Source organism: Xylaria bambusicola, assembly GCF_022495145.1.
Source record: "Xylaria bambusicola strain CBS 139988 unplaced genomic scaffold F5B22scaffold_7, whole genome shotgun sequence".
Lineage (NCBI taxonomy): Eukaryota > Fungi > Ascomycota > Sordariomycetes > Xylariales > Xylariaceae > Xylaria > Xylaria bambusicola.
In genome coordinates this window covers 1010267-1035371 of record NW_025953560.1, presented here as the reverse complement: position 1 = coordinate 1035371, position 25105 = coordinate 1010267, and the positions used below count along the sequence as shown (strand labels likewise).

The following is a 25105-nucleotide window of genomic DNA, read 5'->3' as shown; positions in this document are numbered from 1 at the left end:
TATATTATTTATATAACCTTTAAAATAGGTATTTAAATAATTATTTATATTTTTAAAACTTTACTTTATATCCTTTATTATATTTGGATTCCTTAGGTAAAGTTGGAAAATAGGTTTTACCCCGCACTTGACCTGATTTTTTATTTTCGCACTTTGTGGTAGTGGCCCACCCTAGACCATCTATCCCCTGCTTAAATTTAGAGTGCACCATATTAGGAAAGCGTGAAGGTTAGTATAGGTTAGCTATAACACACGATCTGCAAGAGCTTCGCAAAGGTCCCACGACAACATAGTATGCCTGAGAGTAATATAGGGTCACGAAACAAGGAGCATGCTCGCTTCTTCAGCTCATTAGTGCACGAGTCATTGATATCAAGTGAAGTTCTAAATACCATCAAGCACAAGTTATAAATATGGCCAGCAATGCTCATCCAACACTGCTTCTCAACTTGCTTCATCATCAGCATCGCAAAGTACTCTTTTCCTTTTGAAACTCAAGTGAATATCCCATTCTCCTACTTTCAATAGACCAAATTCATCATGACTACCTACCTTATCACCCAGGCCACTGGCCAACAAGCTCAGTGGACTATCAAGCACCTCCTTGATGCAGGAGCCAAGGTCCACGCAGTTGTGCGAGACCCTGCGAAGATTCCCGATATCCTAAAGCGTCCGGGTGTGACCATCTTCAAAGGAGAGAGCGTCAATTTTGACGACGTTTTCCAGGCAGCGCAAGGTTGCAAGGCAGCTTACTTGAACACTTTCCCCATCCCTGGCTTGGAAGCTCAGCAAGCCAAAACCATCGTTGAGGCCGCCAGGAAAGCAGGGATCAAGAGCATAGTTGCTTGTACGACTATGTGTACCGGGAATAAGGAGCTTTGGGATGATGATTACACAGAGGGGTGCAATCTACGCAATTATTGGCGGTCCAAGGCCGCAGTTGAGGATATCGTGCGCGGTGCCGGTTTTGAAGCCTGGACTATCCTACGCCCGGCATTCATTCATGTCGACTACTTGACACCATCGTGCTACGGAAACTTCCCGGAGCTCACGAATGGTGTACTCACTCATCTATTCGACGATGGCTTCGGCATGGCTCAGACTGACGCCAATGATATCGGGAGATACGCAGCTGCGGCCTTGCAGGATCCGGTGAAATTCGGAGGCCACGCGATCGAACTTGCCAACGAATACTTGACCATCGAGGAAGTTTGCGACCTCCTAGTGAAGGTCAGCGGCAGAGATGTCAAGACGAGGAAGCTCGCCCCAGAAGAAGAGCCTGTCATGGGCCAGTTTTTTCAGAAGTGGTCGAACGCTAGGGATTACAGCTCTGTTCTTGCAGCTACGAAGGAGGCACAGGCGAAATTCGGTATCCCCTTGACCTCGCTTGAGAATGCTCTCCAGAGGGATAAGGCTCGTCTTTTGGACACCCTTCCAGTCAAGAACTAGGAGTATATATCCCTACCATATTGAGCTCCTAATGTCTTAAGGATAGGATTATTCAAGTTTTAGATAGATTTCGTGTTTTGATGTAGGAATTAAGGCCGATACTGAATAGTACTATGCGCAATTAATCACGTGTCAACATGTATGACAATCTTTATCATGCGAATAAACCAGTAGATCTTCCAAGGTAGGTTTAGTACAGGAGACATCAGATTTCCGTCGCTCACTAGCTGTACTTGTCCCCAGCGTTCTTTTATGCTTGCTAGTTCATAAGAAAATGGCGATTTAGTGGTAGTGTATAACAAGGACAGAGGTCTGAGCTTGGGACTGTTGGTTACTGCAATATTAGGAACTCAGTACGAGAGCGTCTGCTGACTCATTGTGGCGTCGAGCCTAAGCAATATACATAATGATCGACTAGGGCTGCAAAGGCCCTTAGCTAACCAATTCCTTCCTGACCTTGATGGCTGACTTAAATTCTAATTATGCACAATTGGACCGCTAGTCCCCCCTGCCTAGATCTTATTGATCTGTTTCATGAAGCGAAGTCTGTAAGACCTCATTTTCAATATAATTACATGTCTCTTGAAGACCACGAATGGTCTGCATTACACCCGTAGCCGTAGGCGAACTGCATGTTCAGCTGTACGTGTGGGTAACATAGTGTGACCGGAATTTGAACAAATATAAGTATATCGAGGGCATGATCAGGTTTAGCCTAGAAACAACTAGACCATACCAACTGTAGTTAGATCAAATTGCTCGCTAATCTAAATGAAGATGCAAAACCTTCCATTGATGCGAGACTCACGATGTTGAGAACCCTAGAGGTGAACCAAATTATCACCCTAATGTTCAGAGACAAAATATAGCCAAGGCACAAGAATTAGCAAACAAGCTGCTCTAGTAATTGGATATAAGTCAGTATCCATAATAGAAGCGAGAATTCGAGTGGGATTTCGTTAGGGGTTTGGGGCCAAGTCTGAGCACAGTACCAACTTGTTTCAGAGGCAGAAAGAATCCTAAGAAGCTCTATCTATATATCCGTCTAGTTTCATCATAATGGCGGGCCACCAATACAGATGGGATTGCACAGCCAAAGTGCGCTGTTAGAACGCTGAGAGCCTACTGACATGGGCGGCACCAAACTTCAGCCACTCCCCGGCATAGGGTATACACGTCGTAGCATATTCCATAAATTATAACTCTAAGTTTACACCAATCTTTCTGTTATGCGTGATCCGATTCACGATTTATTTTGCTTTCCATTTAATACCCGTTTCTTTAAGGGATGATAATTAATCACTATTGTGGTTTAAAAGGGCATATTGCAATTAAAATATAGATATATATAGAATAAGAAGTCTTATAGTCGATCGGTATTATTTGTATTTATCCAAAATATTTAAAAACGAAAAGAACAAAATAGCGCCTGTTGGCGTTATTATTCTCACAGTAATTAATCTATGTAATGAAGGCCACTGGTCAAGATATTTGCGTATTGATCTACAGTCGATGAGTCTCAGGAGTTCACATCAATACGCGAGATGATATAGATAGTATGCAGCTGTAACCTGTTATTACGGTTTTCTTAATTTGATTTAGAGGTAAGATAAAAGATACCTACTATAATGTTGGCTCAGCTCCGTCATCAATGGCACAATCTGCCGTCATTGTACAACATTCTTCTCGTGGTACTCTTCTTTGACCTACAACTTCCTCATGCGCAAAATATGTTCCCTTGCACAACGTTACGCGAGATCCATCCACTCAAGACTTGCCAATTGGCTCCAAATATCTGTGGCTACTAGTAATGGAGGAACATGCTGGTATCATGAACTCCTGCTATACTCCACAATCCTTCTCTACCATTCACAATACACGCCTACCAATCATCTTCCGTGCAATTTCTTGTAGTGGATCTTAGACAAGTATCAACCCATCTACCCTGCTCGACTATGATACCCACGACCCTCGGTGAGGACAGAGACCTTCAGGACGGCATAAGAAGGGCCGATAACATGACTTGGAATTGAAACTATCCCCGAGAAATATTCTTCCAGGGGTGCAAGGGCTCTTGATAATCATTTGAATCCGTTTCTTCGAATATTGTTGGTTAGCCTTGACTCTATACACAATGGGCCCGGCCGTTACTAACCTCCGAGTCCGTCAATATGTCTCATAGAAGCGAGGTCTGTAAAACCTCACTTTGATTCCCGTAGGCATGTCTCGTTATAGTGGCTTTGCAAGGGATGTACTCGTTCCAGAAGGCGACCTGCATGTTCGGCCGTAAATGTGTGTGACATATTGTATCCATTCACGGCGGCCATGAAAATCCAGCATGATGGTACTACAAAACACGGGATTGTGGATACCTAGCCTTCGTAATGGACTCACATGACGATTGTGAGTTGGTTACTAAGCTACTAGGCTGCTACAATCATCATGCCCTATTTATTCATATATTCTAGCCTTGCTTCTAATTTACTTTTGCTGCTCTTGGATGGTAAGACCGCGTAGCCAGAGGGTATTAAGAAATTATCATACTCTTCATACTCGCCAAACTCGCTAGCTATCCCTCCCAGCTCATACTATCAACCTTGGACACCTAATGGCCACGTTATTATGGGACCCCCTTCATTTCCATCAGCCTCGTCGGCCTCTTCGGCCTCGACAAACCTTAGAGCACGTACCACCTCCATCTCCCCGACTACCTCTATCTCTTTCGACTGTTCGATTTTGTCCCCCAAACCTAGAATTATCTCGCTTGAAGACCCAATCTCGGATTTCATATGAATCTAGCATTCCAAAACTTCGAGAAGATCATGAGCGGAACCAATCGAGTTTTCTTCTTCGCTTTCCCGCAGAAGTAAGAAGTCCATATCGTCATGCAACTACAAAAACTAACGATGATATTATTAGATACGTAACGATATCATGGAGTATTCTGTCACGCTGGATCATTATGTTAATCCCATACCAGTCCATGGTCATCTATCCGTCAATAAATTTGTATGGGGTGGATCTGAGTTGCGCAAAGGTATACTGGATGGACGCCGAGTCGGAATTCTTTTTCCTACTGACGGTCCACTGGCTGTTGTCTCGCTTCAGCTCGCATGTAGACAATTGTATCATGAACTAGATGGTGTATTCTATAGAGTCAACACCTTCCTATTTCGGGACGCTAAATGGTGCGAGCGATATTTAGCTGCTATCACTGCCGAGAAACGACTTCAGATTCGCCATGTAGGCATCGATTTCTCCCAGATCGACCTCTTCAATGGACCCATCATAGACTACATCGAATTCCCCCTAGGTTTTCTTCCAAAGAGCCTGCTGGCAATTTGCCCTCTTCTCGAACGATTCATCATTCTTCTCGGGAACTGCCCTCCACCACACATCTACAGGCCATATATTAACCGTAGCCGGCTGACAGATAGAGGTCTTCCGCCTGCCTACACTTCTTTTAGCTACGAACACCACATGGTCCGCTGGCAGCACTGCGATCGATACCTTGCACAGACCTTGTGTCTAACTTCTCGATTCGTGTCGTCTATCGGGCATCTTTTTGCGACTGGAAGGCTGAAGAATTCGCCTCTAGCGATTCCACAACTCGAATTCGTTGTTTCTGGGTCTTCATCTGTAACCGCACGAGTGAACGGCCAAGTGGGCCACAGGTCGAATTCAAGCAGCTTCAATATTCATAGACAAAACCTGGAAGCTAATCTAGCTTGGGCAAATCAGAAAATGTGGGAGTTTAAAAAGCGACTGCGAGAGACACCAGCTGAAAGGGTCGTGAATCACAGCAAGGATATAAATAGTCTCACGTGGACCGACTCGAATCGAATACAACTAGGTCCAATTCCCAACGTTGCTAGATTCCGGCCAGCTCCCAAATTATCCGAGGATGGAACGAAAAGCAGTTTTTTATACGATGCGAGTGGGCTCATAGTGTGGAGTAAAAGTTCACTAGAGTATATTAGGGATATTTTATGGCTGGAAAACGAAATCATGTGTTGCCTGGTGAATAATCCTCCCAACCATGACAAGCCTAGCTTCGAGCCCATCTGGCGGTTTGCGAGTCCGAATGGTGTCAGAAAACTCGTTCAGTATTATTTTCGCCCTCGTCCTCGCCAGACTCAGCCGAACATTAGTCAATGGGAAGTATTAATGTTCGATATCCTGAAAGGGTATCCCTCGCCGAGGGATATCGACAGAGTGCTCAAAGCCACGGGAAGGTTAGGTAATAGTGAGGCATCCAACAACGTGTATGAGTCTTGGGAGCAGCTAGTCGCCAGTCAAGATCGTTGTATGCAGGTGTTCAAGCAACGACTTGCACAATCTGAAGTGGCGTCAGGACTTTTGGATATTGAGGTATGATGCACGTTTGCCCCTCCACGCTAAGATCTCTGAAATTTTACGTATTACAATTTGTTGTTGCCAACCTCTGGCCATCATGATAAATGTCTTCCCCACCATCACTCTAATGATTAGTCGTCCCCTTTCAATGGTTAATTATTTCTTTTGTTAAGGTTGGAGGGACGGTCGTTATTGCTTAGTAGTAGTTTATCTATAGTTTAGGGGTGTTTCGGGTTTACCCAAAGTTTACCCAAATTTGTCATTCGATTAAAGCTTTCCCGACGCTAGATACCTTCCTAGCAATTAGAACAATTTGCTAAACGCGACAAGTTTTGGTATGCTACCACTAGAAGATGCAGAATTAATCGACATATATAGTAAACTCTTAGGCCCTGTTTTTCATCTACTCAGACACCTTTACAATACAAACAACAGCCTTTCACATTCACGCAAAACTATGCAGGATCGTCAGCTCTCAGGAGTTACAATTTCACAGGCAATCCGTAAGCATAGTCCCCGTGAAGATGGTCACCAGACTGTGCTCGCTGCCAGGGCCCAGTAAATTCCCCTGTCCGTGGGGTCTTCCCCGCAACAAGTTTGGAGGTGTTCATGTGGCCCATGGTGACAACGTTCCAAAAACAAGGAACGCTGAAGCGACTCACAAGACCACCATGGTGAAAGGCACCAAGGCAAGAATTTCGTGACGATAGTTTCAATGCTCAACTGGGATTGATGCTAATTAAATTTCCCAACACCACCTGCCTAGAATAGGTCGAAGACTATGCATGTGCCTGTCAGTGACCCTGTACTTGGGATGAGCATGACGCTCGTCGCTGCGCAAAGCGCTCCAAGTGTTTTCATGCATTAGGTCTGGGCGATAATCGAGTGTCACTTCTGTGATGAATAACCGGCCATAGCTGAATCCAACAATAAGCATCTGACAGTCCTGTCTGAGACAAAACAGAGTAAAAAAGAACAATCCTTGTGGCTTATGCGCTACCACTGCCAATTTGTGGTGGGTATGTGACGGAGAAGGCATCGGCCTGCTAGGTGCCGATACCAAGCTTTTTAGAAGCCAGCTGGGCAAATCTTATTCGCCCAGGCTACTAGAGCCGATTTGCGCAAGAGCTCTCGGCTCTCCACGTTGCGGATAGCGGATACAAGTTCGCTCCGTGTCAGTTGAAATAGTACAGTGTGAGTAATACTGTAGGTGAGGAAATACTGTATATTGCACTGAGGAACTAAGTCTGGGTACTATAGGTTAGGGTGGTACATTTGTTTATATAGTAAAGTGTATGTGGGTCGAAGTATTAGCTATTAGGATTATTTATCCTTACCTTTCTAATTTTAATACTTCTACTTGAACTATACACACTTTTAAGGCTATTATAAACCTTATTTTATAACTGTTCTTTATTATATATAGAATTATATATAGTTTTTAAAGCGTATATCTTTCTTTCCTTAATAGGGTAGGTTTTTAAGTTTAATCTATTTAGATAGTTTTAATAGTATTTTTGGAAGATATTTATTTTTACTTCCCTTATTTAAGTTTATATTATATTAGACCTTTATTATAGTTATTTTTTGTTTAGTTTTAAAGTATTTAATAAATATTTATTATTTTTTAAAGAGTATCCTTTTTTATTGTTTTAATTTAAATAAAGCGAATAATAAATTATAATTTTAAATTAGGATATATTTTCCTTTTACTTCTTTTAATTTAATAATAATAATAAAAAAGATATACTATTATTTATTTACCTATTAATTTCCTATAATAGGTTTATTTAAAATATTAAATATTGCAATTTTAAAGTTGCTTTTATTAATATTTAATACTTTTATAAAGTGTTTAAAGGTATTTTTGCTATTTATATTTAATATATAATTAAATTAATTTATTTAATTTTATTTATTATAAAAGGAAATAATTTATAGGTAAATATATAATAGTTTTCTTTACTTTTAATAAAGTTTAAGGTAATTTAATATTAAAGGTAGTTTTTTTTATAGTTAAAATTATTATAAAAATATTTTAATATTTATTTTAAATGTTTTTAAATTTGATAGTAAATTTTTAAAATTTATTAGAAATTTAAATAATTTAGGTAAAGGTAAGTTTAACAATTTAGGTAAGCTTAATAATTATAATTACAATTAAGGTAGCTTTAATAGTTTTTATAATTATATTATTAATATTTTTAAGGATTTTAATATATTTAAATATATAGATAAAATTATTAAATATGTTTTTTTTATAATTTTTATCTTTATATATTTTCTTTAAAGTAAAGGCTTTAATATTAGTTATTTTACCCCTTTAAGGCATTTTTTTATAGGGTAACCTATTTAATTACTTTATAGGTAATAATATTAATTATTTTTATTATTTTTAATATTAATTAATTTATAAATAGGTAGAAAGTTTAATAATATTAACGTTTGGAATATAAATTAATTAAATATTAGTTAATAAGGTATTAAAATATTTTAAGTTTTTTAAAATAAAATACTTTAAAGGATAAAAGTTTTATTAAAATTAAATATATAAGTTTTAAAAAAGGTATATATTTTATAAAGTTAAGGTTAAAGGTATTTATCTTTAAATTTATTTTATTTTAGCTTTTTTTAATATATATAGCTAAAGTTTTAATTTATTATAGGATTTTTAATTAATAAGGGGTAAAATTTAATAATTTTTTTATTTGCTTTATAATTAAAGATTTAATATGTTTTAAAAAGTAATAAATTTATTCCTTAAAAGTAGTTTAATTAAATTGTTAGCTATTTATTTAAATATATAGATTTATTAAAATTCGATGTTTTTTTTTTAAAAAGTTTTCCTATAAAAGGTTTATTAAATAGGAATATATTTTATTTTATTATAAAATTAAAGGTTTTTTACTATAGCTATAATCTTTTAATTATTTTTATAAATAATAATAATTATTATTTATTTTTTATAAATATTTAGCTTTAAAAATAAATATTTTAATTATATTATTTCCTTTATAATTTATATTTAACTTATTAATTTTAATTTATAGGAAAATAATATTATGCTTTATTACTTTTTTAAGCTTTAATTAATTATACTGCTATTAATATTAAAGATATACCTTATAATTAATTATTTAATTTATATATATTTAGCTTAATTAATATTAATTTAATTTATTAAATTTTATAGTTTGCTTTAATAATATAATTTATAATTAATTATATTATAAAGGTATTATAGGATTTATTAAGCAGCTTTATTATATATTAAGGTAAGATTTTTTATATATTTATTTAAATATAAAATAATATATATTATATTAAGTTAAATATTAAGTATAATATATATTAGGTAATTAATAGCTTTTATATATTATTATATATTTTCCTTTAATACTTTATAATTATTTATTAATTTAGGAATTTTATTAATGTTTATAAATATAATAATAGTATATACTTTTTATTAATTTAATTTTTTAATAATTTTTTTTAGGTAAGCCTTTTAATTTAATTCGATGCTTTTATTTTTCCTATTCCGGATAATAGCTATATTTAAATAAAATAAATATAGTTTTAAGTTTTACATTTTAAATTTATTAAATAAAGCTTTTTTAATTTTAATAATTTCTTCCTTTAAAAAGTTAATTATTAATAAATTATTAATATAAATAATAATATAAATATATCCTTTTATAAAAATATTAATATTGGAATTTAATAATTTAAAATTAAAGGTTTTTAAAAATATAGTTAAGGTTTAATATTATATTTAAAGTATTTATTTTAAATTATATAATGCTTTATTTAATTTATAAATTTTATTAGTTTTATTTTTAAATTTAAGCAATTATTAAATATAAATATCTTTTTTTACTTTATTATAAAGGAAGGCTATTTTTATATTTATTTATTCGATTTTTAAGTTAAGGGTTATAATAATAGTAAAGATAGCTTTATAATTTATTAGTTTTATTATTAATATAAACGTTTTATTGTAGTTTTCTTTAAATATTTGTTTAAAGCTTTATATAATTTATTATGCTTTATATTTAATGATTTTACTATTTGGGCCCCGTTTGATTTTATATACCCATTTTTTACTTATTAAGGATCTTTTAATAAATAGTTTATAAAGTTTTTAGGTTTAATTATTAATTAAGGATTAGTATTTTGCTTTTATAGCTTTATATTATTTAAATTATTTAATATTTTCTTTTATTTATTTATAGCTTTTTAGTTTTATTTTTGTTATTAAAAAGATAAACGATAGAGCTATAATGGTAAGCTTAAAGGAAGGTAATAAGGCTTGTAGGCTATAGTAAAATTGATTAAGAGTTTGTATTTAAGGTTATAAATTATAATAGTTACTTTTTTTAATTAGACTTTTTAGTTTAAGGTTTAATAGTTTAAAGTATAATATAAAAAGGCATTATTTTTTATTTTTTATAGATTTATTTTTTAATTTAAAATTTAATAATACTTTAGTATATATTAGTAATATATAGATATTTAAAGGTTAAGTTAAAAATAGATTAAAAAGAAGTTCCTTTACTTTTTTTTTAGCTATTTTCCGTTTTTTTTAACGATTTAATAATAATAATATTTTTTACCTTTTCTTTACTTTTTTAATTATAGTTATAATAATCCTTTTAATATTTTTTATTAAAATATATAAGTGTTTTTTTATAAAGATTATATTATAGGCATTTATAATTAAATAATTATTTAAATAGAAGACTTTTTTAATTATAGTACTTTTTCCTTTATATTTTAATATAAAGTAGTTTATTATTTTATTTTTAAGTATACTTTGTTTTATTTATAGCTTATATTTATTTTTTACTTTAAAGGTTATTATTTTATATATATTGGGTTTTTTTTTATATTAGTTCTTATAAGGTATTATATTTAATTTTTTAAATTTCCTTTTATTCCGGATAAAGGTTATAGTTTTAATAAAGATAGGTTAATATTTTAAAAGTATTTCCTTTTTTTTAATAATAATTAATAATAATTTTATTAAGTTCTTTAAAGTATATATAGTTTATTTAGATTTTTTATTTTATTAATATTAATTTATTGCTATATAATAAATAATAATACCTTTTAACGTATAATAATTAATAAAATTTTCGTTTATATAAAAGTTTAATTTATTTAAGGTAATTATTTTATATTTTTTTTAAGTTTTTTTTACTTTTATAAAAAGTTTTTAAATTTTATAAATTAATTATTTAATTTAAATAATATTAAGGTTTAAATTATTTCTATAAAGTTATAGGTAATAGTTAGCTATTTTATTAAACTATTATAGCTTTATAATATATTTATTAATATATTAGCTTTATTAAAATAAAATAATTTAATAAGGTAAGTTTTTTTAAATAGCTTTTTTTAATAAGGTAAAGCTTATATTTTATTATTCATATAAGCTTTATAAAGGTAGTATTTAGTTTAAGGAATAAATCCTTTTATTATTTTTATTAATTTTTTAATTTTTTTATTATTTATATATTTAAGTTATTTATATTATACTTTTAAGGTAGGATTAATAGAATATATATAAAAAATAATATTAAAAGTAGCTATTTAAAGGTTTTTATTTAATTAATCGATTATATATAGTTTTTTAAATTCCTTTATAGTTATAAAAGTATATTTTTTTATTATTACTTATGCTTTATTTTAATGGAATAGAAATTTAGCTTCCTTTTTTATTAATTAAGCAATGGAAATTAAATTAATATTTGTTTTAAAATAATAAATAATATTATAAATAATAATTATTTTAATTTATTTATTAACAATTATAGGAAACTTTATAGTTTTTATCTATTTAGGGGTTATTATTATACCTTTTATATTATAAATAGGTAGTTTATTATAAGGATAAATTTTTATAAATAATATTCTATTATTAAAGTTTATTTAACGCATCTCCCACTTGACCTGGCCACCCAATTGAGCTGGCCACCCCCTTAACCTATATAAAAATCCAAAGTTTCAATTTGGAATAACTTTACGAATACTAACCGTACGATTTAATAATTAGTACCTTTAAATCCGTTAGTTAAAGGGGAATCCAATGGTATTTTTTACTATTTTTTATGAAATTTATTAAGCAAGATATTAAGCAATGCGCTAAAGGGGCGCTAAGCAAGGATTAATTTAGCGCTTACTTTAGCGTATTGCTTAATAACTCAGCGGATATAAGTCTTATAAACTAATGAAGGGTACCGTTAAATAGCTCTCTTTATTACGAATCCAATGGTATATTTTATTATTTTATAAAATTAAGATTCGTAGAGTTATTAAATTATCACGTGATTAGCGCACCGACGTTATTTGTATGGGCTAGGGGGGTGGCCAGGTCAATTGGGTGGCCAGGTCAAGTGGGAGATGCGTTAATTATAATTATTATTAAAAATAATGTAGCTAAATATTTACTTTATAAGTTTTTTTACTTTTAACTTTAGTAGATTTAAAAAGCTAACTTTTAATAAAGCTTTTTTAAAATTTAATTTTAAAGGGATTATTATTATTAACATTTAAAGTATAATATTAGTTAATATTAATATTTCTTTAAGTTAATTACCTTTAGGTTAATTTTTTTTAAGTTAGGTTTATTTAAGGTATAATTTTATTATTTATTTAAAATTGTTAAATATTTAACTTAAGATATTTAACTTTTAGCTTAATAATTTTTTTTATTAATTTTATATTATTTTTAATAGTAAGAAATGTTAAATTTAAGGGTTAAATTAGTAGTGATGAATTAATTATAATAAATATAATAATATTAATATTATTATTAATAGTTAGGTTATTATTATTATTATTATTTTTATTTAGTTTAAGTTTTTTATTTCTTTTATTATTATTTTATTATTTTAAAGCTTTTTTTAAATATTTAAAGAAGTATTTATTATTATTATAATTAATATTCTTTTTATTAATAGTAATATAATAATAATATTTTACTTTAAATACCTTTTACTTCTTTTAATAATTATTTTAGTTATTCCCTTTAACGCATCTCCCACTTGACCTGGCCACCCAATTAACCTGGCCACCCAATTAACCTGGCCACCCCCCTAGCCCATACAAAAAACGTCGGTACGCTAATCACGTAATAATTTAATAACTCTACGAACTTTAATCGTATAAAATAATAAAATATACCATTAGATTCGTAATAAAGAGAGCTATTTAACGGTACCCTCCACTAAATTCTAAGATTTATATTCGCGGAGTTATTAAGCAATACACTAAAGTAAACGCTAAAATAATCCTTACTTAGCGCTACTTTAGCGTATTGCTTAATATTTCGCTTAATAAATTTTATAAAAAATAGTAAAAAATACCTTTGGATTCCCCTTTAACTAACGGATTTAACGGTACTAATTATTAAATCGTACGATTAATACTTATAAAGTTATTGGAGATTAAAATAATGGGGTTTTATATAGATTATTGGGGTGGCCAGGTCAATTGGGTGGCCAGGTTAAGTGGGAGATGCGTTATTATTATTTTTATTTTAATTATATTATTAAAAAAGAAGGGAAGTATTAGTGGAATTTTAAATAGCTATCTTTTTTATTTATTCTTTTTATAATACTTTTATTAGGGCTAATTAAAAGGTAATTCCTTTTATTATCTTTTTATTTAATACCTTTTAAATAATAATAATATAGTTTGTTTAAAGGAAAGTAGAGATAAATGTTAAATATTTATTATTAAAGTTAGATAAAAACCTTATAAGGAGAAATAGCTTATTTAAAGTATAAGTTTTTATATTTAATTTTTTAAGATCTGATTGTATTAACCTTAATTTAGTTGTAAAGGTTAAAATTAATCCTTTTATAGCTAATGAAGTAATTTGCTATTTATTTAATAGGTTTTAAAAAGTTAAATTGCTGGTTAGCTTAAATTTCTTTTCGATTAAATTTTAAATATTTACTATAGTAATCTTTAAGCTTATATTCTTTTTCTATGTTTTATAATTTAAGATAACTTTAAGTACGTTTTTTTTATAGTAGTTTTAAATATAGCTTAATATTTTTTACTATATAACCTTTTAATTTATTTGGGCTTTATATAAAGTAGTTTTAGTTAATATATTTTTAATTTTAATAGGTTATTTTTTTTAGCTTTTTTAAGTAAATAATTAGTATATTTTATTATATAAATGTAGTTAATTATTTCTTTTTTAAATTTAAAGTATTTGGATAAGGATTTAAACATTATAATTTAGTTAAGGGATAAGGAGCTAGTTTTAATTTCTTTATTTATTTTGATTTATTTTAAAGATTGGATAATATAAAGTATTATTATTTAAGGTATTATTTTTTAAAGTAAATAGATTTAATATAAATTTATTAAAATTATTATTATTTAAAATATTAATATATTTAAATATTGCTTATTTTAAAAATAATAAAGATATTTTTAATAATGGGGACCTAATAATAACTTTTAATTTAAATAGGTTAATTTTATTAATATTATTAAATATAGAAATTAATAATACTTTTTTAAGTAAAGGGGATAATAGGAATTATAGTAGTAAAGTAAGTAATAGTAGTATTTATAGTTAATAATTATAATTAATAAGGTTTTTGTAAAAGAGTTTTAATCGTTATTCATTTTTAAGTTTTTATATAAGGAAGGGAAAATTCTTTTTATTTAAAAAACGGTAATAAATAGGTGGGATAAGTAGTTAAGTTTTAAGGTTATATTTAATTATAGATTTTTAGATTTTTATAAACGAATTTAACTTAGCTTTTAAATGTTAATTTATTTTAAATCCTAAAGTTAATATTATCTTTTTATTATTTTAATTATTTTTAATCTATTTAATTTCCGGTTATTAGGGTAATAAATAATATTTTAATTTCTTTTTAATGGTTTATGCTTTTATAATATATTATTTATTACTTTAAAGCGTTTTTTTTAATAATAAAATAATAATAGCTATTGATAACAAAGGTAAAATTTTAATATTTTCGTTAGTATATTAAAAGGAGGTATAGTTATTTTAATTTTTATTATTTTAATAGGTGTTATATTTTTAATAGGTACATTATACATTAGGGTATATAGTTAGGAATACGCTGTTAAGGTATAATGTTCCTACTATTATAATATTTTTAATATTTTTTTACCTTTATAGCTTAATAAAAAGGTAATAATCTTTACTATAAATAAAGTATTTTAATTTAATATAATATATTTATAATTAAATGGATTAAATAAGGTAAAATGCTAGAAGTTATTCTCTTTTTAGGATTATAAACTTCCGGGCTTATAATTAGTTGAAATAGTATAATGTAAATAATACTGTAGGTAAGGAAATATTATATATTATATTAAGGAACTAAGTCTGGGTACTATAGGTTAAGGTGGTATATCTGTTTATATAATAGAGTGTATGTGGGTCGAAGTACTAGCTACCAGGATTATCTATCCCTGCCTTCCTAATTCCAATAGTGTCTACGCTATACTATGTATCGAAGCTCGGCGGAATTGCTTGTATGCTAGGGTCAGTTCATTCACCTTCCCTAAGCATATTATATCCCTGTGGGTGAAAGTAAATTCACGAGGAGCAAGAGACAAAAAAAGGAAGGCACGAAGGAAATACAACCTTACGGGAACCTCAACACTCTTGAATCTGACGATAGATGGAACGTTTGGGCATGTTGATTACGTTAACTATTGCATTACTAATCATATCCAACCTAGTCTCAACTTCTACCACGTCTCCCTAGCGCCATTTGATATTCCTCGCGTGCCTACTCATTCTCAACCACTCATATGTTATCAGCTTAGCAAAAAGCAGGGTTATCTATTATGGGAGAAGGTTGAAGGAATCTAGGCTATGGCGATGGTTCAAGCTAAGCTGTTACTGACCACGAAGCTGACGTCGTCGTTGAACACAGCAGGGTTGTCAAAAGGATGAGGGCCACTGTTGCCCGCAATGTAGAGCAGAGCATCGTAATGCCTGAAGTATCGGGCTGGATAACTCCACGACCGAATTGAAGTGCCCTTACCATTGATGCCAGCCTGCGGGCAATAGGTAGCGTCTTCCGCGAATAGCTTGCTGCCATCGTTAGCGTTTACCACAATGGCGTAGTTGGAGTGGCGCATGAAGGAGCCAGGGGTGTCGACAGATTCGTAGGAGTAGCAGGCGCTATTTCCAAGACCAGTGCGGACGATCCAGCTTGCTCGCTGTTTTAATCCGTTGTCGCTGGACGACGAAACAACCTGGGTGTTGACCTCTGCCCCGGTGTGCGCAATATAACGGTTGTCGTAGCCCGGCGTTGTAACTCGGAATGATACCCTAGAGCCAACGCTGAAAGCAGGTCCACTCTTCAGAAGCCCGGCGTTGGCGCCGTATTTGGCTGCGATGATATTTCTTTGTACCTCGTTCTCGGTATCGTCAGATGGGTAGCCGGTTGTCATTACGCCTTCGTAAAACGTTCCTTGCGCCCAGTTACTATTGTCGCCTCCAATTCCAAGGATAATAGCTCCTTCTTTGCTCATCGGGTTATACCCATTCGCCGGGCGCTCGCCGCTGTACAGGGTGTTTAAGGACCCAGTCGTAGCATCTCCACCGCGGAGTGCCCACTGGTTAGGCCTTCCCTTCAGAGTGGCTGTGACGAAACGGTGGTTGATGGTTGGATTTGCGGGGTTATTGATAGGGTCATGTCCTGTGAATAGACCGTTCTCAAGATCCGCCATGATCCACGGACCAGGACCAGATCCAGTACCTCGACCAGAACCGTCTCCAGTGCCAAAGTAAAGAGTCTCCATATGGCCATTACCAGTATCAAGACTGTTAGTCTCGGCGTTTCCATAGTCGAAACAACAACCTGTACACTGTTAAGTCTCTGGTTTCCCACAATAAGGGGAAGATCTATACTAACCTGTATTGTAGTGAGTCCCATCGAAGATGGCATCTGGAGTTCGCTAGCGTCAGTAACCCTTTTTTTTTTTCTCAGGTAGAGCAGATGGGATTTGAAGATCTTTGCTTGCTCTTGAGGTATACTAATTACCCAAAGGGGAATATTCTGTCTCCGCAATCTACTGTGATAGGAAGAAAACGAGTCCAGAGAATACATACATATGCCTTCCGCAGCATCGCCTGTGGCTGTGCCGCTTGGATTATTATTACGATAACCAGTCATTGGTGAGATGAAGACACCATATACTTTTTGCCCGTTCAGAGTGACGGGTGCCCCCAGGGCGCCAGCTAGGTAATCATATCCATTAACATTCGGGCCCCTTGCAGCGCCACCTGGAGGGGCCTGCGTCAAATGATTGCCGTGACCCGACTGGTCGTAGATTTTGGAGATAAGGCAGGTCGAACCGTTGCAGAAATTGTCCTGCGTGGCGGAATTGGCGATACCTCCAGCTGATAGTGGCCGAATATCAGTCGTGGCATTATCAGAACCACGTAAGACTTGATAAAGGGAGCCTGAATAGCTGTCATACTAAAGAATTCATAATCAATAAAAGTTTCATTCTTCACAGAATCTTGTGAGTATAGAGGGCTTAGGAGACATGTTTCAGCTTGCGTAGGGATCTTGTAAGTGTGTAAAATGCGAAGATAATGCCACTTACCAGAGCTCTAGTAGTGCTATGCGCAGCCACACAGGGTGTCCCTCCCGAGGCATAGATATCACAAGGCCCAGCGGCAGCCAGAGAGGCCGAGGCCGCCAAAGCAAGTATTGTACGATACACCATCATGTATGATCTGACGTAATGAGATGGGAGAAGGGTTGAATCTCGAGCTGATCGACAGATGAGCCACGCAGATGAAGAAGCTGCCCTGGATGTTTTGAAGGCTGGCTGGCATCTTCCCTCCCTTTCTATATCTCTATTTCCGGTAACATATCGGGTTCTTCGCCCGGTCTTGTTTGGAACGCAAGCAAACGCACTAACGCCACTTTCCACTTTAAGTCTCCCTTAGACTAACTAATATTGCCTCGATATTTCTGCTTTTGCGAGCACCGCAGGTGAAATGAAACGTTGCGCATACATGATACCCTCGCAACCTGCCTCTGTCGTCGTTAGTGGCAAGAAAAACAAACCTCATGATGCTTGTCGGGCCGAGTGACGAGTGGAGAGAGCCGGCCGGCATCCAAGTGACAACAACGTTGGCGCGAATTTGCGAAGCTCGTGCTTGGGTTTTTGGGTCTTCTACAACCCTGCCGCGGGGATGCTGGCGCTTCATAGTGTAATCGTGGGGGACCCTCGGGACTCAGGCTGCTAATTCGAAAGGATTCTTCTGGGACCTTGTCGGCGCATGGTCCAGAATGTAGTGTAATGCTAACATGTGGATCATCGAATATCTCTTGCCTCTATAGGATAGACCAGTCTACCCCGGAATCCACTTAGATCCCCACGGCCATGCGGTCACAGTAGTTGTGGGGTTAGGCCGTACCCGCGGCGAGCCTCTGGAGTTTCCTCTTGCTTCACCTTATCCACGCATATTTCGCCATTTTCGGGTCCAAACAGCTATATTTATGTCTGATATGCAGCTCTTTACGGAGCGCTGTTCATTGACTCTTGCGACCCCGTACGTTTCTCAAGCCTGTGACAGAGCTCTCGTGCCAATCTTCCAAGCATGGCGACAAGGGCGATGTTTATCATATTCGGCACAGCTTCATTTGTCAGATGGTGTATGCTCATTACCAACTTGTCTAAAGTAAAGTATAAACTGAGAGTCCTTAGCTGGCATGATGGCGTAAAGCCAGAAATTGCACGTTTCAAGACCTTCAAATGGAGCTCATAAGACATTAAAATCAAATGTAAAATGCGGGAAAGAATCTAGAGCGCTTGAGATAACAAGAAAAGGTAGGATTATGGCCACATGATGTATGGCGTTGATTTCCTACGACCAAAAAGCTTCGTAGTGTATTTACCAACAATGTTAAATTGATTTCGTATGATTATAAACCAGTAATTCATCTCAACAACGCCAGTTACAGACGATCATATATTTGACGGGCGAGTGATAAACCTGTTCACCATTCTTGAATTGCCTCGAATCTACTACTTGCAGGAATTGGCAATAATGTGATTAGTTATCGATGTATGAAGTCTAGCGGTATCACAAGCTATTAGGATAATCTTATACCCTTTCCATACACACTCACAACATATGCTACATATGATGAGTCATCATGTGAATTTCTCCAATCCACAGGCCCTAGAACTACAACTAATCGGAATTTTACCGAGTAATTGGGCGAGGGGATCGTAAAATTGCTGAAGACGTATCAGCATTGGTCTCTGAGGACTTTCAACCTTGGTGATATATGAGCTACGGTAAGACACCCAGTTCATGCCTGCTTGAGTAGTGATCTTTATGACAAGGGCTGGGTAAATGCTTACCTGTGTAATCTCCCAATGCAGTGGATATGTCTCAATATTAATGAGTCCTAAGTAGTCTCATCCAAGACAGTCTTATGAAGAACTGAGACCTTCCTTAGGGAATTGGTATTAGGTCGCTTGACATTTGTTTCAGGTGGAAATAATGAAGTACCTATCAATTCGACAACGATCTTTGCTCTCAAAGGTGGTGATTCTAGCTCTCTAATAAGCGTCAAGAAAGAGGAAAGGCCGAAATAGGGCATTAGCATTAGACGGTCAATATTGATTCTCGTATGTTGTGAAATAGCAAAGACAGATGACTAGGCTCAGAATGAAGCTATTCGCAAGCGAATGGTCTACAGAGGCTACAAGATTCCTTGGTTACCCAATTAATTACTGATCTTGGTGGCTTGACTTTGGCTCTTTATACAACTTGACTGCTAGTCCTGGCCGCCTAGGTCTCATTGACCGGTTTGGTAAAACGCATGACTTTCATGACTCTTCGTAGCTGACGATCGAACTTTTTGTTTTCGCATTCGAATAACTAACGCCTATTGAGGTCAAAAATAATTTGGTTATACATTATAAGTAGCCGTATCAGAATCATATTCCTTCATTCCTGCCTCCATGTGATCGCCAAATGTTTGATTATATACGTGAAGTGATCGGTTTAGGCACAGAGGGTCGCTGTGAGGTTGACAGGCTGTGGGCAGCCATATACCTTCTTCATCGAAGGCGTGGAGTAGCAGCCAGCCTGACCGGCTGCGCAGTTGAAGAGCTGGCAGCCCGCGCCTGGAGACAAGGTGTTGCGAGAGTTGGCGAAGGGGTTGCCAAATTCACTGTTGGGGTGTTAGTGTGGAATGTGGTTAAATCAAATAAAGTGTTTCAACTCACGTGCTTAGCTCATCTGCGAGAAACAATGTGTCAGTCCACATGCCACAAGATCCAGGGACATGGATATGGGAATGTACTCACAATAGGCGTAATCGGGATTCGAGCTAAAGGAATAACCGAAGAATAGCGGGCTGGTAAGGGTCTTGGTGGTCGCAATTTTGACGGTCTACCAGTTTGGCACGCGGTTAGCATACACAATATCGACGGCGCAATGTTGCATGAGACGTACCGAGCCAGATGTACGGAAGTTCTCAGAGAATGACTTTCCAGGCGCAACGGTTGTCAGGGTTCCGGCTTTGCTACCGTCGAAAGGATATGACTGGACATAGACGGTAGACTTGCAGTTGTTCTTCACAACAGCCTTTTGTGCAGACACGCCCGAGGCAACAAGGGCAGCTCCCAAAACGGTGGTGAACTTCATCTTGAATAGTGAGAGAGGATGGGGGAAACTAGGAGTATAGTCAAGGCTAGATTCTACTTTCAATAGTTCTTAGTGAATAAACCATAAGTTCGAACAAGTGAGTAGCATGCTCTTCTCATTATATATCTACTGAGCATATGTCTTGGCAGAAAGGCAATCAATAACATGCTGTTACGTGAGGTCAGACCATTGTCGTGTGTACGGTGTAGTCTCGGCTATACCGGGCAATAGATCTAACTCTTCTAAGGGGTGGAGTTATTAAGTCATGGCCAACATCATCAATACGAGCCTCAATATTCGTATTACCTCAACACGAGGAGCGGAAAGGGTACCCTAGCAGGGGATGCGATCGACAAGACCAATCGCTAGTTGTCACCGCCCTTGCAACCCCGCATAAACGTTCCCTATCGCGATCAGAATTGGGTCTTTTCCTCCACATAAACCAGTCTCACCGCTGAAGGTCGGGAGTTAGACCTCATACCATGTCCCCTCTCCATTGAACACCAATAATTATGGCATTGTGGGCTTGCTGGTTTGGCGGGCCAGAGTCTGACAACATGTCACAAACATTACGCATTACTTTGTGTCGCCAGTATCTAAGACAAAGGCTTCATTCAGTCCATGTGCGTTTTGACCTAGTGGAATCAGGAGTCCCTCTTCTTAGCTCGTTCAATTATCGCGAGTTTTCAGTATAACGGTACTGTACTGGTGGTAGCGGTGAGGGTTGCGAATTTAATGACCTCACCTAGGCATTAACCGAGAAACATCAGGTACCCTTTAGCGACGGCTTCACTTGCAAATATTCAAGACACTGCCATAAACAGCCTATCCTCGTAAACACTTCAAATAGGACTCGTTGTACTCCGTAATTGGCCTTTCAAGTCCCTATCTAGCGTGCTTGGCATTCCACAAGTGAAGCTGTCGTTAAAGAGGTACAAATTGATGTTATTGCATTACATTATTAAATGAATTCCCGATCTACGATAGTTACAATGTTTAAATTGTCAATTATGCAGTCAAGCATCTACTATGTAATTCTTGTTATGTGAGCCGAGGTTTATCGGGTCATTCCGCTCTCCGATCCGATCACTGATCGCGCCATTTTCTCGCTTGGCAACGCGGGCCATGATCTAGCGCATTAACGCTACGGCACAGGACTGCGGAGGGCTGACATCACTCGGTCCAGGCCGACTATGTGCCGAGATAGGCTCAGCCGCTACCGCGAGATGAAGCGCCATGATCGCCATCTTCGATAGGAGGCGTATCGTAGATAGACAGAGTGAATGCTTATACCCGTAGAGACTTGAATGGGTGTTAGGTACGACATGGGTATGGGACCGTTAGAGGCGTCAGTAAAAGAGGTCAGGCACAGGGGGCAGCCCTGAGGAAGGTCGTTGTCAAGGCAACTGGGGGCGTGCTCGGACAGTTGGTTGAGTTGGCGGTAATCTTCTCGTTAAGGTTCTGCGGCCAGCCGCTGGCCTCGCAACATGTCTCATCTGTTCATCTTCTACCAACCAAACTAGCAATCAAAGGTGAAATGATATTAAAGGTGTTGCAATAAGCCATTTGATACCCGAGTTCCTGAACCTCACTTCTTTCGGGAAATTTCTATGAAACTTGGCACATATCTTCCTATAATGTGTGAAACTATACAATTGGGACCTGCATCTTCTTCGAATACTAAGCTGTAGATTAGTATAACGTGAACGTTTATGCAATATACTTCTAGCATAGAGGTACAGAGCAACCTAACATACAAATGTTCATTTCGAATCTCAAGATGGAGACTATCTAGCAGCTATCACCGAAGTCTACATATGGAACGCATACCAGGATATTCAGCGTATCCAACTTGTGGAACAACTGTCGGCACACTCAGCACGGGCGTACTCTTCCTAAAGCAGAAAAGAGCTCGGAATGTAGCCGTATCCCAGACAGTTAATCCGGCGGAACCTATACTCCAGTCGGCTTTTATTTCCCCACAGGAACTCGGGAGAATCTGCTACGAGCTCACAAGCGGGGAGCGCTGATTGGTGCAGTACATCACATCGGTATCTGATTTCATCTTCAACCGGTTCACATTCACATCACACGGATGAAAGCCGAAAGTGAGGAGCATTTCCTATATAATCATGTATTCAATCCAGGCGATGCTGAATAGCACATTGGCTCCTAAGCCTACGGACATTTACCCCCAACTGAATCATGCGGGTCACATACTATACTTCTGTTGCCCTTGTCGGTGGCGCATATTTGGCAGCAGCACAGCAATTCCAGTCAACGCCGGTAATGGGATGGAACTCGTATAACCAGTTTGGTTGTAGCATCAACGATGCCAAGATTACACAAACCATCAACTCCTTATACAGTCGAGGGTTCGTTGACGCGGGGTACAAATTTTTCCAGCTGGACTGTGGCTGGGCGTCGAGAGATGGGCAGCGAAACGCGACGAGCGGCGCACTGAAAATAGACTCCCAAAGCTTTCCAAACGGGCTCCTACCTCTCAGCAATCTTGCAAGATCAAAGGGAATGAAGTGGTCTATGTATTCAGACGCTGGGGTCCGAATGTGCGATCCTCAGGCGCCCAGCCCCGTCTTAGGCTCTCTTGGCCATGAAGCTGCGGATGCCGACCTTTTCAGATCCCTGAACGCGGAGTACATCAAGTGTATGATATCATATCTTTCTTGACTTGGGCTAAGGCTCATGACTGTTGTTATAGATGATAACTGTTATGCCGATGGACCTCAAGCGTCACAAAATGCACCCAAAGGCTCGAGGACCGATTTCGTAACACGTTACACGACTATGTGGAAAGAGCTCCAGCGAGTAGGTATTAAGGGGATGCTGATCTGCCAATGGGGAGTTCCCTATTCCACATCTAACGGCCTTGAAGGTCCCGTTAAATGGACCAAAGGGATCTCGACATCATTCCGATTATCCGATGACATTACCACTGGATGGGGGAGCGTCTATCGTATCTACAATCAAGCTGTACACATAGCTAGGTCAGGGCTGATCGGACCTGGTCATATCGCTGATGCCGATCTACTGGAGGTCGGGAACAGTGGTATGACCTTTGACGAGCAGGCTACTCATTTCGCGTCCTGGGCCATGCTAAAGTCTGCACTTATGATATCGACGAATGTGGCTGCTTTATCGAACGAGCTCGTTGCTGTCCTCCAAAACAAAGATCTCATTGCTATCAATCAAGACTCCGCCGTCAAGCCTATCAAGCTCGTCCAACGCTGGACTTCTGACCGGGATCTATGGTCTGGAAATCTTACCAATGGCGATATTGCTGTGCTTGTCGTAGACCTTAGTAACGCCCGCCGTACTTTGAGTCTGCAGCTGTCTGACCTTGGAATCAAGTCCGCTGATGTCAAAGATCTATGGACCTCAGAAACCTTCAAAAATACCAACAGTTATTCAAAACAGGTCAACGGTCATGGCTCTCTCGCTCTCCGTCTTTCCAATATTCAGTACGCATCAGGGTTGGGGGCTGAATACAGATACATCTCTGTTTCCAGCGGTACATTGGCATCCGGTGCCAATGCTCAGTCATGCGCAGGTTGCATCTCATCTACTAAAGTCGGTAACCTTGGGGGCTCATCACATGGTAGTGTAACCCTATCCAACATCTTTACTTCACAGGCAACCCAGACTGTCAAGTTTGACTATATCAATTGTGATATTTCATACCTTGGAGGAGGGAGTAACGAGCGTCTAGCATCAATCAAGGTGAATGGTGGGGCCGCGCAAACGGTCAGCTTTCCCCTAAGTGGTTACAACTGGGCCACAGATATCCACGCGGATTACGGTGTTCAGCTGTCTGGCTTCAACACCCAAGGACCAAATTCTATTAGTATATCGGGTGTTGGGAATAGCTACGCTCCAGACTTCGATCGAATAGCGGTTATTGCTTAACTAGGTAAATCAATACTATAGGCCATTTCCCTCCTTTTCTATTTGATTGTTCTTTCTGTTGTTCTAGTGGTTGTTGTAGCAAAAGGGGGGAGGGCGGAATTCGAACCTATATATACAAAGTAGATATTCCAGCCAGCGGAGCACAAAGTGAGAGGCTAATTCAACCCGAATTTTGTTTTAGGGGGTGCAGAAACTCCAATTATAATTGATGATAAATATTAAAATATTAAAATCCTAACTTCATAGAAAGGTTTTCTTTAATATAGGAGTTAAATAAAAAATTATTATCTGGTGTGTTGTGTTATATGCGTTCAGTATAACCTAGAAACATGCTGCAAGTAAGTAGAGGTCTTCGTATTTTATGCCTATTACTGATGATCTCGTCTTGGGCACTAAAGCAAGCACCTTCCTTTTGAACTTGTGCCACTGTTTCCTCGTCAACCCTGTCCCCAGAGCACTACCTACCTTCTTTCGCCTCTCCTTCCCAATCAATGCTCTCTATCCCTCCCCATATATTCATTTTCCGTTGGTGAACCATTTGTCACGTATCCAAGGCGCCTCATCTTCTCTCAAACTCTTCACTCCACTTGCCTGTCGGCATCATGTTTTTGAAAGCACCTGCGCTTCGGCTTCTGCGGCCGTTGCATACATACCATGTGAGAGGGGCCGGCGCAGTTT

The 25105-nt window shown here is 36.3% G+C and overlaps 5 protein-coding genes across 5 annotated transcripts; 3 read left to right on the top strand and 2 right to left on the bottom strand.

Moving 5' to 3' along the window:
* Window positions 1-260: 260 nt before the first annotated feature.
* F5B22DRAFT_595048 (NmrA family protein) lies at window positions 261-1584 on the top strand. Its single transcript, XM_047974109.1, has one exon. The coding sequence runs from the start codon at window positions 541-543 to the stop codon at window positions 1447-1449; it is 909 nt and encodes a 302-aa protein (XP_047834053.1). The 5' UTR covers window positions 261-540; the 3' UTR covers window positions 1450-1584.
* A 2307-nt stretch (window positions 1585-3891) lies between these two features.
* On the top strand, window positions 3892-6455 carry F5B22DRAFT_661343 (uncharacterized protein; the record flags this gene model as incomplete). Its single annotated transcript, XM_047980360.1, has 3 exons — window positions 3892-3952; window positions 4203-4315; window positions 4369-6455. The coding sequence occupies 3 exons, from the start codon at window positions 3892-3894 to the stop codon at window positions 5824-5826; spliced, it is 1632 nt and encodes a 543-aa protein (XP_047834052.1). The 3' UTR covers window positions 5827-6455.
* Window positions 6456-15381: 8926 nt separating this feature from the next.
* Window positions 15382-18134, bottom strand: F5B22DRAFT_595045 (carbohydrate-binding module family 42 protein). Its single transcript, XM_047974108.1, has 4 exons — window positions 17434-18134; window positions 16934-17303; window positions 16737-16769; window positions 15382-16682 (listed from the first exon to the last, which is right to left on the bottom strand). Exons 1-4 carry the CDS (start codon window positions 17557-17559, stop codon window positions 15700-15702), a joined length of 1512 nt encoding a protein of 503 aa, XP_047834051.1. The 5' UTR covers window positions 17560-18134; the 3' UTR covers window positions 15382-15699.
* A 1311-nt stretch (window positions 18135-19445) lies between these two features.
* On the bottom strand, window positions 19446-20682 carry F5B22DRAFT_595041 (uncharacterized protein). The gene is made up of 4 exons (XM_047974107.1): window positions 20312-20682; window positions 20164-20248; window positions 20083-20095; window positions 19446-20027 (listed from the first exon to the last, which is right to left on the bottom strand). Exons 1-4 carry the CDS (start codon window positions 20501-20503, stop codon window positions 19859-19861), a joined length of 459 nt encoding a protein of 152 aa, XP_047834050.1. The 5' UTR covers window positions 20504-20682; the 3' UTR covers window positions 19446-19858.
* A 1803-nt stretch (window positions 20683-22485) lies between these two features.
* Window positions 22486-24736, top strand: F5B22DRAFT_595039 (glycoside hydrolase superfamily). Its single transcript, XM_047974106.1, has 2 exons — window positions 22486-23168; window positions 23223-24736. Exons 1-2 carry the CDS (start codon window positions 22709-22711, stop codon window positions 24425-24427), a joined length of 1665 nt encoding a protein of 554 aa, XP_047834049.1. The 5' UTR covers window positions 22486-22708; the 3' UTR covers window positions 24428-24736.
* The last annotated feature ends 369 nt before the right edge of the window (window positions 24737-25105 follow it).

What these genes read in the sequence shown, in the direction of transcription:
- F5B22DRAFT_595041 (XM_047974107.1), bottom strand. Translation starts at nt 20,503, where the DNA reads ATGAAGTTCACCACCGTTTTGGGAGCTGCCCTTGTTGCCTCGGGCGTG. An exon ending in ACTTCCGTACATCTGGCTCG is followed by an intron (nt 20,249 to 20,311) that starts GTACGTCTCATG and finishes CCAAACTGGTAG; the next exon opens with ACCGTCAAAATTGCGACCAC.
- F5B22DRAFT_595039 (XM_047974106.1), top strand. Translation starts at nt 22,709, where the DNA reads ATGCGGGTCACATACTATACTTCTGTTGCCCTTGTCGGTGGCGCATAT. An exon ending in GAACGCGGAGTACATCAAGT is followed by an intron (nt 23,169 to 23,222) that starts GTATGATATCAT and finishes CTGTTGTTATAG; the next exon opens with ATGATAACTGTTATGCCGAT.
- F5B22DRAFT_595048 (XM_047974109.1), top strand. Translation starts at nt 541, where the DNA reads ATGACTACCTACCTTATCACCCAGGCCACTGGCCAACAAGCTCAGTGG.
- F5B22DRAFT_595045 (XM_047974108.1), bottom strand. Translation starts at nt 17,559, where the DNA reads ATGATGGTGTATCGTACAATACTTGCTTTGGCGGCCTCGGCCTCTCTG. An exon ending in CGATGCTGCGGAAGGCATAT is followed by an intron (nt 16,770 to 16,933) that starts GTATGTATTCTC and finishes AGCGAACTCCAG; the next exon opens with ATGCCATCTTCGATGGGACT. An exon ending in TGGGACTCACTACAATACAG is followed by an intron (nt 16,683 to 16,736) that starts GTTAGTATAGAT and finishes AACAGTGTACAG; the next exon opens with GTTGTTGTTTCGACTATGGA.